The 13,111-nt window shown below is 39.4% G+C and overlaps 1 protein-coding gene across 2 annotated transcripts in view; it reads right to left on the reverse strand.

The window, feature by feature from the left end:
• DNAAF11 (dynein axonemal assembly factor 11) overlaps positions 1-13,111 on the reverse strand; it is a 61,153-nt gene that overhangs the window by 22,683 nt on the left and 25,359 nt on the right. Inside the window, exons 4-7 of one of the 2 annotated variants that reach the window (XM_050941033.1) lie at positions 8,683-8,855; positions 7,262-7,497; positions 3,612-3,803; positions 1,175-1,252 (exon numbers count right to left, since the gene is read on the reverse strand). In XM_050941033.1, coding sequence (XP_050796990.1) covers positions 1,175-1,252; positions 3,612-3,803; positions 7,262-7,497; positions 8,683-8,855 — 679 coding nt within the window. The remainder of the gene's footprint in view (positions 1-1,174; positions 1,253-3,611; positions 3,804-7,261; positions 7,498-8,682; positions 8,856-13,111) is intronic. The other variant, XM_050941031.1, reaches the window with a different exon arrangement.

Here is a 13,111-nt window from a genome sequence, read left to right on the forward strand (position 1 = left end):
TGTCAACACAAAATTTTAAGCTATTATACACTTGTCTTTGCACAGAAAATTACTCTTTTTTTGTATTGCTGTCAACACATTTTTATAACAAAGTGGAGACATCAATACAAGAGTGAGCTTCTGATATACTCGGAATAAACACCAATACTTCTGCCACTGCTATTCATTCTATTCATACCACTCAAAATTAAAATGCCAGTTTCCAAATCCCTTAAATGTGCATAGTTTTAGATTGTCCTTCCAAAGATGTAACAACATTCTCTCCATACTAATCATCAAAAGCTGTTAGCTTTGCTTTTTGCAGCTGACTTGGTCTTAGGAAAAGACACAAACTATCATTTCACCCCCAACATGGGAAAAACTTGTCTAGGGGTCAGGAAATATCCTGAGGTTCCCTTCACGGGGCGTCTTCATTCCCTCCAGAGAAGAGGAGAAAGAGATGCTTGCTATCTTATGGGAGCTCCTGGGGACAAAGGCAATCTGTAGGGAACCTCTGTGCTGCCACTCTATTTCCTACCCCTCTCCCAATGAAAAGGCAGCAGACCTCCAATGGAACCATGCTGCTGTTGGCTCCCCACCTAGCTGATATTTCTGGAAACATCTTCCAGAAAAGTTTCAATATCACATAATAACTATGTCAGCAATAAAATGTAGGTGAGTTTTCCCCCAGCTCCACTCTCTCCTCTGCTACTGAACCTGATTCTAATAGAGGGGCTTCCATTGGCCGGATCTGACAGGTTTCCATCCCACCTACAAGTGGAGGCAATGATTTAGTCTAGAAACATTACTCTGATATATTTTTTCTACATTTAAAATGCCTGTTCATACAACTACGGTCAAACATAATTAACCCGTTTCCATAATTAGCAAAATCCCTACACCTTAGAAGGGAAAACGGTAAAATACCTGATATCTTTATAGATAAATAGTTCTTTAAATGTTATAGAGCAAGTGGCTAAATATTTTTGAACTGATTGATAATTCATTAGTTCCCTAATTTCAGGATATTGCTATTATTAACCTTGCGTCCTCAACAGAACTAAAATATTGCACTGGGTTATAGTATTTGTTAGACCTGTTACATTATCACATATCTTCAGCTACACAATCAACCCTATTATAAAAAGCAAAGTACTAGTTCACTCATTTAAAGTTATTATTTTTCCTCACATACTTTGGCTCATTCATATTCAGAACTTTTCCGTCTGTGGTGATCAAAGTTCTAGGTGGCTTCTCTTTCATTTTTTCTCCTCTTTAATTAAAAAAAGAGAGAAAGAAAAGGAAACAAAGGTTTATTATTACATTATTATCCTTTTGTGAAGCAGCAAAGAAAGAATGAAGAGAAACATGGCAGCAAGTTCAATGTGATCTAGTTTTTTATTTTAAAATGACAAGCTCCTCTAGTAATAATACAGGTTATACAATGTGTCTTTTGCACTAGAAAAGTTATTTTAACCTGCCAGTAAAGGTGAGCAAATAATTTTCAGCAAACATGTTCTTTATTCATTGAGCTTAACTTCTTTTTCTTTTCACAGAATATCTGTGAGCAGATTGCAATTTCCTCAGATTTGTCTGATATGTATATTTATTTTTCCCAAAAATTTAGTTAATGGATTGATCTCAAATGTTTGAAATGTAAGGTGCGCTACTAGTTATGATTTTTCACATAAATCATGCAGTCTCATTACTATCATCTGCAGGCATTTCTGATTCAAATAGTAGTGCATGTGAATTTAAAATTGGTTTCTCCAAATACTTATGCATGAACCTTTGAAATATGCTTCCTGGGAACATTTTGTGCTAGTCATACTTGATTACTCAAATGTTTGCAGGAAGTAAACATAAAAAGGGAATTAGTATGACCAAAGTGAATCCATGTAAATATTTGAACAATTATCTGGTAGTGGTGTTTGTGTGGGGGTTTGAGGATTTTTTGGCACATCTTTAATGTTTTCCTTTTCCTTCAAAGTTATCATAAGACAAATCTATGATAAAATCAGGGTTTCCTACAACTTTCCCTTCCCAATCCCACCTATCACTAGTGAAATTGTACCTAGCCTTTCGATTAGTGCAATGAACAAGCAATCCCTTCAGTGCTTTTGACCAAACCAATTCATCCTAAAAGAGTCTAGATCTCCATCATTAGTATTTTGCTTGATAATTTAAGATGCCTACATATTTAATGGATATTTTTGTTGCTTTTAGCTAGAAATCTTAGTGATATGACAGGGAAGAATTTGATTCTCGCTCATGGAAAAAATCTAACTAGATTTTCCTTAAAAGTATCATGCTGCAAATATCACATTCTTTCTTGGTCCACAACTTGTCGATATTCACCTAGTTGACGTGATTTACATATAAAATGTAATGAATAAGTAAAACTTCAAAAGAAAATAGGAAGTTGGTTAAATTGCTCCAAGATACCTTGAAATCACATCCCTCAATACTCCCTGGCTACGAGAATCTCCCCTCACAGTGTATATATGAGTGACTCTAGCCACTAGTGAAATGAAACATGACATTAGTTTAGGACAGGACGGTTCATCATCTCATTGAAATTCCATGAGAAATTAAGAAACGCAGAATATAATTATTCAAACTGGAATTTGGACTAGACACTGGAGTTAATACTCAAAAATGCCACTGGATTTTTAATGAGAAGTGGTCAGAACTTATTACTTCTCATCCAAAAGATAGCACTTAAAGCACCAGAAGAGTGCTTCTAACACTATCCTGGGGCATTGATTTAATATTGGCAAAGTAGGAAAAGTATTACCTAATGAACTGCAACACCACTTTCTACAGAATCTAAATTTTCTTTGGAGATCTCCCTAGTACTGACTGAACCCAATCATCTTTAGTGTTTCAGATGTGACAGCATCATGACCCAATGTAGCGTAGTTTCAAGTCTTAAATAAGTGATTATGATTTTAGGACCCTAATTTTAGGCACCAACCATCTTTGAAAATGTCAGCCTATAGCTATAAAAAAAAATCTAGTAAAATATCCATGCATTGGTTTCAGTTTATGTGGAATTCCAGTGGCATCCTAAAAAACAAACAAACAAAAACTTGGATGACTTTTCAGAGATTGTGCATTAAGATTGTTCTCCTGACCCAAACAGCACATACAACATGCAAGATCTTGTTACTCGAGAACCAATTTTCACAGTGAGACGTGCATGGAATTTTGTAAGTCATATGGAAAAGGTGCATGAAGTGCTGCTTCTGCAAAAATTCTGTAGAATGCTGTTGCATGCTCTCATAGTAAATGCTTTTAATAGCAGAAGCAAGCACTCATGTGCAATGAAGATACTATTTAGATGACCGAACACTGAACTTTTTTAAAACATAAACTGGGACTGAATATAGAAACAACCAATTAAAATAAAAAAAACTGTTTGGAGAAAAACAGTATCAGGTATCATGAATAATAAAAAGAAACAAAAGTGAACAATGCACAGAGTAGACAGCATTTCATTTTGGCACAAGTGGGAATTAAGCACCCAACTCTCACTGGACTTTCAATGGGATTTGGGTGACTGCCTAGACTTTATGCCTTTGAAAATCGACCCCTTAACCAATTTAGGGCTTATGTAAAAACCAAGATACCTTATATTTTCTTTAACTCTCCTTTTTTCTTCAAGATGTCTGTGAGCTTCTAATCTATACTCTGGAGTATAAGGTGTGGGTTCCTCCCAAAAAGCTCTGTCCTCTTCATCATCTTTATCAATTTCCCATTCTTGGTATTCCTTTTCTGTTTCCTTCTGCTGGTGGTTTTCTTTGTCTTCTAGGGGATCTGGGCTAGAAAAAGAGTACACAGAACGGTATTCCTTGAAATGTGGAAAGAGTAGCAGTGCATGGTAATGTATCCTGCAGCAATTTTGTCCTCACACCAATTTATATAGTAGTATAATTAATTATCATAGAATCATAGAATATCAGGGTTGGAAGGGAACTCAGGAGGCCATCTAGTCCAACCCCCTGCTCAAAGAAGGACCAACACCAACTAAATCATCCCAGCAGGGCTTTGTCAAGCCTGGCCCTAAAAACCACCACCTCCCTAGGTAACCCATTCCAGTGCTTCACCACCCTCCCCAGTGAAAAAAGTTTTTCCTAATATCCAACCTAAACCTCCCCCATTGCAACTTGAGACCATTACTCCTTGTTCTGTTACCTGCTACCACTGAGAACAGTCTAGATCCATCCTCTTTGGAACCCCCTTTCAGGTAGATGAAAGCAGCTATCAAATCCCCCCTCATTCTTCTCTTCTGCAGACTAAATAATCCCAGTTCCCTCAGCCTCTCCTCATAAGTCATGTGCTCCAGCCCCCTAATCATTTTTGTTGTCCTCCGCTGGACTCTCTTCAATTTTTCCACATCCTTCTTGTAGTGTGGGGCCCAAAACTGGACACAGTGCTGCAGATGAGGCCTCACCAATACCAAATAGAGGAGAATGATCACATCCATCAATCTGCTGACAATGTTCCTACTTATATAGCCCAAAATGCGGTTAGCCTTCTTGACAACAAGGGCACACCGTTGACTCATATCCAGCTTCTCGTCCACTGTAACCTCTGGGTCCTTCTCTGCAGAACTGCTGCCTAGCCACTCGGTCCCTAGTCTGTAGCAGTGCGTAGGATTCTTCCGTCCTTGTCCTTGTTGAACCTCATCAGAATTCTTTTGGTCCAAACCTCTAATTTGTCTAAGTCCCTCTGTATCCTATTCCTACCCTCCAGCGTATCTACCACTCCTCCCAGTTTAGAGTAATCTGCAAACTTGCTGAGGGTGCAATCCATACCATCCTCCAGATCATTAATGAAGATATTGAACAAAACCGGTCCCAGGACCGACCCTTGGGGCACTCCGCTTGATACCGGCTGCCAACTAGACCTGGAGCCGTTGATCACTACTCATTAAGCCCAATGATCTAGCCAGTTTTCTATCTACCTTATAGTCCATTCATCCAGCTCATACTTCTTTTACTTGCTGGCAAGAATACTGTGGGAGACGGTATCAAAAGCTTTGCTCAAGTCAAGGAGTAACATATCCACTGCCTTCCCCTCATCCACAGAGCCAGTTACTCTACCAATACCAGAATATTCCATAAGACTCAGGGTAGCTTACCTAACTGTTCTGTTTTTCCCTTAATGTTTCATTTACATTTCTTGTTAATTTTCTTTGAAGTAGCTGGACTCAAAAATGGCAATATATGGTTCCATCTTGTCATCTTGACTTTTGCCCATGACTACACAGCAAGTCTACGGCAGACCAAGGAATAAAACACAGCTTTCCTAACATGCAGTCCTGTGCTTAAATCATTAGATCTTCAGATTTCCTTCAATTCTTCTGCGTGACAATTCTAACATATGCACAGATACCAATTAAGTCAAAGACAAACATCAGACAACTATAAGCACCCTATATTGTATTAGTAATTCTTTGGATGGGTCTTGTTGACTGATTTCTTGGATGAGAATTAATGACTCACTAGCCTGAACCATATCAATCTTCTAACCATAATTACATCAGATAGCTACAAAGGTGACATTACAGCAAAGATAACCTTGAAGGAGCATAATTTTTCAGTACCAAAAAAAAAAAAAAGCAGAAAACTTTAATAAAGTGCTAAAACAACAGAAAAGCTCAAAAGAAAGAATGAAGAGCAGGAAATTTCCAATGGGAATGCAAATCTTCAGCTAGAATATGTCTCGTTCATCAAGAAAGAAGTGGTCACCCAGATTCCGCATTGACCTTATAAAAACCTAGATAGCCTATTAATGACAGTTGTCTGAGGAGAGGGGTGAGAAGTATGTGTAAATATATGAAGAAAAGGTGTGTGTTAAATGTGACAGAAAGATAATGAGACACATGAGAAGACTCAGAACAATGTTAAGAAAATGAAGGGGGAGGGCGGAACTGTGAATAAAAACAATATGAAGAAATAGAGATATTATATGAGACAGGAAGTGTTCCTGGAGAGCAAATACTTGCAAAATGAAGCCATTACTGAATGGCAACTGTAGCCAAGCAATCTATTATGGCTTCAGCAGTGATAATCTTCTCTAGAACCTAAACCACTTTAACTTTCAGGACTTTTTGGATGTATGAAAGGTGAACATTGAAGTTTTGACTGAATTAGCATTTATAAGCCCAAATTTCCATAATATTGTCTCCGTGGAACACAAGATACTACATTACTATCCATAGACAAGATGAATGGCAACTGGACTGCAAACATTCTTTTACAATGTTTCTCACTCTAAACAGGCTTTCCACCATCTGGATCCATCTAATCTAAGAAAACTTCTTCCACAGTGCAAATAATTTTAGAGCCACAAAGTAGACTGGGTTCAGGAAACAAAAATCTACAGGGTTTCCCAATCAAAAGATCCTCAAATCCTATGTTCTGTTCTCTGATCAATTCTGCTCTCCTATTGTGGGGATCAGTGCATGAAGAGGGTAGATATTAGAGGTGAGATCAGCAATGAAGATACACATACACAATTTTAAAAGCAGAATGTAAAAAGTAATGTACCAAGCAGGGCAGAATTTCCACTTTGGGCACCCCTAGGTGCAGAGGCTCAGAGTCCCCCTGCCCCCGCAGTGGCTGGGAGATGCAGGGTGCCTCTGCCGCCCACGGCGGTTTGGAGCTCCCACCTCGCTGCCTACAATGGCCAGGAGCTATGGGGTACCTACGCTGCCTGGAGCGGCTTGGAGCGCCTAATCACAGTGGGTGGGGGGGAACCCCACCATTTTTAACTTTTAGGTGCCCCACTGCCAAGCACCCCTCCATCCACAGCTTCCCCACTGCCCAGCACCCCCCCACAACTTTCCAGTGCCCCACACAGACCCTCCACTGCCCAGCGCCCCAACACACACAGACCTCCCCCACCCCCTACAAGCCCCCACTGCCCAGAGCCCCCCTCCACAAATGCCCCCAGAGACTCATTCTCCCAAGCCCTGCCCCCTGGCTGCACTCACTGGCCCTGCTGGGAGGTGACTCTGTTCACCAGGCAAGAAGTGCTCCAACAGGACTACATGGGGCTGTCTCTCCCTCAGCTGGCCCTGCCCCCTGCTGGGACCCAGGAGTGGCAAAATTTGAATTTTTAGGCACCCTTAGAATGCCAGCACGCCTAGGCATGTGCCTACTGTGCCTAATGGGAAATCTGGCCCTGGTACCAGGTAATTATTATTTCCTCAGGAAAAGCAATTCCTTACCAAAAACAGAAAAAAGAAGGGGACTGATATCAATTTACATACTTGATGTTGTTGATGTCTGTGTACCACCGTCTGTCAAATCCAGGTTTAGGTTTTATTTGTTTTTCTTTCTTCTTCTCCTGCTTTTCTTGTATTTTTTTTAAGGCCTCTTCTTTTTCTCTGGCTCTTTTGACAAGGTAAACCTGTTCCTGGTCTCTAATTTGCTTCTTTACTTGTCCATAGTTCTGCAATGCCTGAATCCTCTCAGAACGTTCTATTTCTTTACTATCCAAACACTTCTCAAAAGAGCAAAAAAAAACCCAAATAAAAAAATACAAAATTGACAAAAATTGAAAACCTCACACACAAATCAATAAGTCCATCAAGCACTGGGTTAATTTTGATTATATCAGAGTTAATATACAAATGGAGAATCTACAAGACTTCCAATAACTTCTTAGTATTATGTAAATTAGGCTACAGCTGAAACATTTAAGATTGTAAATAACGCATTGTTCATGCTGTCAGAGTATATTAAACTGGATCAATGCATGTAGCATATTATTGAAAATACTGCAAACACTTGTATATGTGCTGACTTTCTGACATTTTAGGAAGGATTAAAGGCTCCACTTATATATGATTCAGTATAACTCCATATAGTAGAAGGGAATTGCCCCCAGAGAGATGCTGGTCTCTAGGGTGCCAGAAAAAGTGCTCAAGTTCTACAGTCAATAGAGTTTAAGCCTGGATGAGTTTCATCTTCAGCCATCTAGGGAGTTAGCTAGAAACATTACGAAGAACAAGCATCTGATTGCTGCAAGTCTTCTGGCACTGTATAATTCTGTGTATAAAATCCTGAGCTTACATGTGGATTGTAATGACTTTTCTCCCTGAAACCGTGGTTGTGGGTAGAAAGGTCTGCTTATATTTATGTTATCCTATCTGGGAGTCTATACCATAATTCCTGCTGTTGCGTAGAGTAACCATCTCATATGTGGTGTGATCCAATTTACATCAGTTATAATCCTTCTACTGACTTCAAAAGGGTTTTACAGAAGTTTTAACATTTTTGGTACTATCAATCCAGCACTTTCCTCATGCAAGAAAATCAGCTAAAAATATACTGTTCTTTTACACAAAAATTAGAACTCTTTAGTACATTTTCCCTCCTCGGAGTTAGAATTGTTTGCAAAGAAAAACCAAGACTTCATTCAAAGATCTCTGATAAAAACATAAAAGATAGCCAAAATATATTTTGGCTAAGCCATTATCATAACTGTGTTATTTATCAATATCAATTCTCCTTTATGGAAGAATTTAATTTCCTATGGACAACAAGTAGGGCATTCCTATCACAAGCAGAAATTTTGTTTTGTATTAGTGTGTTCAGTGAACAATTCTGACTCCAAGCATTAAGGAGGAATGTATCACTTTTAGATACTCGCTTGGATCCAAATCCATTAAAAAAACCCAAAACATACTTTTAATTGATGAAGAGTTGCCACCACAAACTGTCTGTAACCCTCAAACTCAGCGCATGGATTCCCCACCAGAAAGAGTTCTTTAAGATGTATGTTGTGTTTTAGGATTTCAATACTGGACAGTTCTCCAATGAAATTTGCTGTCAGGTCAAGTTTCTGCAGTTCTTCACATCCTGTATGGAAAAATATATTCTTATTCACCTTGCATATCTCTCTCACACACACACGCACACAGACACACACACACACACTTGTTACCTCTATCTCATTTACATAAATACACACACCATATGTTGCTTCTCAGTACCAGATTTGAGAAAATAATTCATAACTAATAATTTTGATTTCTGTCTACATTTGTTTCTTTCATATTTCATTTAGTTTCTTTTTAAAACAAATGTTTTAAATGTGTGTGAAATGGCAGAAGTTTCAGTAAAAGTCACAATTCATGAAAAAAACTATAAAAAGTACTGCTAGTTGGATTACTATTAACAGGGCCGGCTCCAGGTTTTTTGCCGTCCCAAGCAAAAAAAATTAAAAAAAGCCAGAGTGCCGCCCCTTGAAAAGTGCCACCCCAAGCACATGCTTGGAACGCTGGTGCCTAGAGCCGGCCCTGACTATTAAATCTTTTTGTGGTACGTTTATTCAGGCTCACATTTAGAGATGGGTTGGTTGAGACTGGTCACAAAAGTCAAAAGACATTGGCTCTGGTTCCTTGATTGGATGAACCTGCTCAATGTGGTTACAAGAAGCCATTCTGACTCATTTTTTCAGAGGGAGAGGCTGAATTTTGTGTGCCCTAACTGAGGCAGTCAGAAAAAAGCTCCTATTGGCCGTGGCAGGGACCAGACCTATCAATATCCTTTGAAGCTCTGCATAGTTTCTAATTTGAGAATGAACTGTTTAGTAACAAAACAGACACTCACATACTTTCTTAGGAGGGCAGGGCCAATTACAAATTATATTACTGTAAAATGTTACTCTTAGCTGATACTAATCATGTCTAAGAACAGTGAGTCATATATATACACTCTAAAAAGTTGGACATCTGTCACAGCTTATGAATTCATTAATTGTCATGCATATTTTAACCTATTGACTTTCACTGGTATTTTGCTTGAGTGAGCTGATGTGAAAGTGCAAATGTTGGTGAACAGTTGAGCAAACTTCACTGAGATTGAAAAAAACCTTCATTGTAAATTGAAACTCTGGACTGTATAACAAAAATTTCACAGAGAACACTACAGTGGCAAAGTGAACCAGAACAACATAATATCATACTCCTGGGGGAATTCTATGCCCCAAAATGCAAAATTCTGCATATTTTATTTCTCAAAATAATGCAGTAGATTCATATATTCATAGATTCTAGGACTGGAACGGACCTCGAGAGGTCATCGAGTCCAGTCCCTTGCCCTCATGGAAGGACCAAATACCGTCTGATAGACATTTATCTAACCTACTCTTAAATATTTCCAGAGATGGAGATTCCACAACGTCCCTAGGCAATTTATTCCAGTGTTAAACCACCCTGACAGGACTTTTTCCTAATGTCCAACCTAAACCTCCCTTGCTGCAGTTTAAGCCCATTGATTCTTGTTCTATCCTTAGAGGCTAAGGTGAACAACTTTTCTCCCTCCTCCTGATGACACCCTTTTAGATACCTGAAAACTGCTATCATGTCCCCGCTCAGTCTTCTCTTTTCCAAACTTAAAAAAACCCAATTCTTTCAGCCTTCCTTCATAGGTCATGTTCTCTAGACTTTTAATCATTCTTGTTGCTCTTCTCTGGACCCTCTTCAATTTCTCCACGTCTTTCTTGAAATGCGGTGCCCAGAACTGGACACAATACTCCAGTTGAGGCCTAACCAGAGCAGAGTAGAGCGGAAGGATGACTTCTCGTGTCTTGCTCAGAACACACTTGTTAATGCATCCCAGAATAACGTTTGCTTTTTTTGCAACAGCATCACACTGTTGACTCATATTTAGCTTGTGGTCCACTATAACCCCTAGATCCCTTTCTGTCGTACTCCATCCTAGACAGTTTCTTCCCATTCTCTATGTGTGAAACTGATTTTTGTCTTCCTAAGTGGAGCACTTTGCATTTGTCTTTGTTAAACTTCATCCTGTTTACCTCAGACCATTTTTCCAATTTGTCGAGATAATTTTGAATTATGACCCTGTCCTCCAAGCAGTTGCAATCCCTCCCAGTTTGGTATCATCTGCAAACTTAATAAGCGTACTTTCCATGCCAATATCTAAGTCGTTGATGAAAATATTGAATAGAGCCGGTCCCAAAACATACCCTTGCGGAACCCCACTTGTTATACCTTTCCAACAGGATTGGGAACCATTAATAACTACCCTCTGAGTACGGTTATCCAGCCAGTTATGCACCCACCTTTTAGTAGCCCCATCTAAATTGTATTTGCCTAGTTTATTGATAAGAATATCGTGTGAGACCATATCAAATGCCATACTAAAGTCTAGGTATACCACATCCACCACTTCTCCCTTATCCACAAGACTCATTATCCTATCAAAGAAAGCTATCAGATTGGTTTGACATGACTTGTTCTTTACAAATCCATGCTGGCTATTCCCTATCACCTTACCACCTTCCAAGTGTTTGCAGATGATTTTCTTAATTACTTGCTCCATTATCTTCCCTGGCACAGAAGTTAAACTAACTGGTCTGTAGTTTCCTGGGTTGTTTTTATTTCCCTTTTTATAGATGGGCACTATATTTGCCCTTTTCCAGTCTTCTGGAATCTCTCTCCATCTCCCATGATTTTCCAAAGATAATAGCTAGAGGCTCAGATACCTCCTCTCAGCGCCAGCTCCAGGGGTTTTGCCGCCCCAAGCAGCCAAAAAAAAAAAAAAAAAAGCCGCAATCGCGATCTGCGGCCATTCAGCGGGAGGTCCTTCGCTCTGAGCGGAAGTGAGGGACCCTCTGCTGAATTGACGCCGAATACCTGAAAGTGCCGCCCCGCTCCGGAGTGGCCGCCCCAAGCACCTGCTTGATAAGCTGGTGCGTGGAGCCAGCCCTGCCTCCTCTATTAGCTCCTTGAGTATTCTAGGATGCATTTCATCAGGCCCTGGTGACTTGCAGGCATCTAACTTTTCTAAGTCATTTTTAACTTGTTCTTTTTTTATTTATCTTCTAAACCTACCCCCTTCCCATTAGCATTCACTGTGTTAGGCATTCCTTCAGACTTCTCGATGAAGACCGAAACAAAGAAGTCATTAAGTTTCTCTGCCATTTCCAAGTTTCCTGTTACTGTTTCTCCCTTTTCAGTGAGCAGTGGGCCTACCCTGTCCTTGGTCTTCCTCTTGCTTCTAATGTATTGATAAAAAGTCTTCTTGTTTCCCTTTATTCCCGTAGCTAGTTTGAGCTCATTTTGTGCCTTTGCCTTTCTAATCTTGCCCCTGCATTCCTGTGTTGTTTGCCTATATTTATCCTTTGTAATCTGTCCTAGTTTCCATTTTTTATATGACTTCTTTTTCTTTTTTAGATCATGCAAGATCTCGTGGTTAAGCCAAGGTAGTCTTTTGCCACATTTTCTATCTTTCCTACCCATCGGAATAGCTTGCTTTTGGGCCCTTAATAGTGTCCCTTTGAAAAACTGCCCACTCTCCTCAGTTGTTTTTCCCCTCAGTCTTGATTCCCATGGGATCTTACCTATCAACTCTCTGAGCTTACCAAAATCTGCCTTCTTGAAATCCATTGTCTATATTTTGCTGTACTCCCTTCTACCCTTCCTTAGAATTGCAAACTCTATGATTTCAGTATAATCACACCAGTTTCACTTATTTTTGGTAATTTATTTAAATTGTCATAAAGAAAAAAATCACAACAACTGTTCAGCATTTCTTAAACACATGAAAGTTAAGTTACAAATACTTGGTGACTAAGACCCTGCATTCCAGTTATAATCCTGGATTTTTATTTAAATTACATTACTTTTATTTTGATGTTTGTTGTTCTGTAAAGTAGAAAGTCACTTTAAATTGTTCAGACTTTCCCACAAGAAAGTCATGCAGTTTTGCTAATCAATATCCTGCATTTTTTTAAGTGGATAAGTAAAATAGATCCTGAGCTGTAATCTAATCCCATTGTACCTTTCTGGCACAGGAAAAAAAAAGCAAGAAAGCCCATAGACTTTCCTGAGGATTCTGTTACTGTCATTTACAAGAAGGCTCCTTTACACCACTCTAGCAAGGTAAAGGACCCTTAATTGACTAAGAATGGGAACAATCAACTAACAATGACAATATAAGCAGCCTGTCTGTTTAGTTGCTAAGTTTCTGCTCTGCCTCAGGGACAGAGCCTGCTTCACACAACCCTATGCCTCCAAACCCAGGATGCAGCAACAGCGATGAGAGGGACAAAGTGAAGCTATGTCTACACTACCACAGTAAGTCGACCT

The sequence above is a fragment of the Gopherus flavomarginatus genome, chromosome 2, assembly GCF_025201925.1.
Source record: "Gopherus flavomarginatus isolate rGopFla2 chromosome 2, rGopFla2.mat.asm, whole genome shotgun sequence".
In the NCBI taxonomy this organism is placed as follows: Eukaryota; Metazoa; Chordata; order Testudines; family Testudinidae; genus Gopherus; species Gopherus flavomarginatus.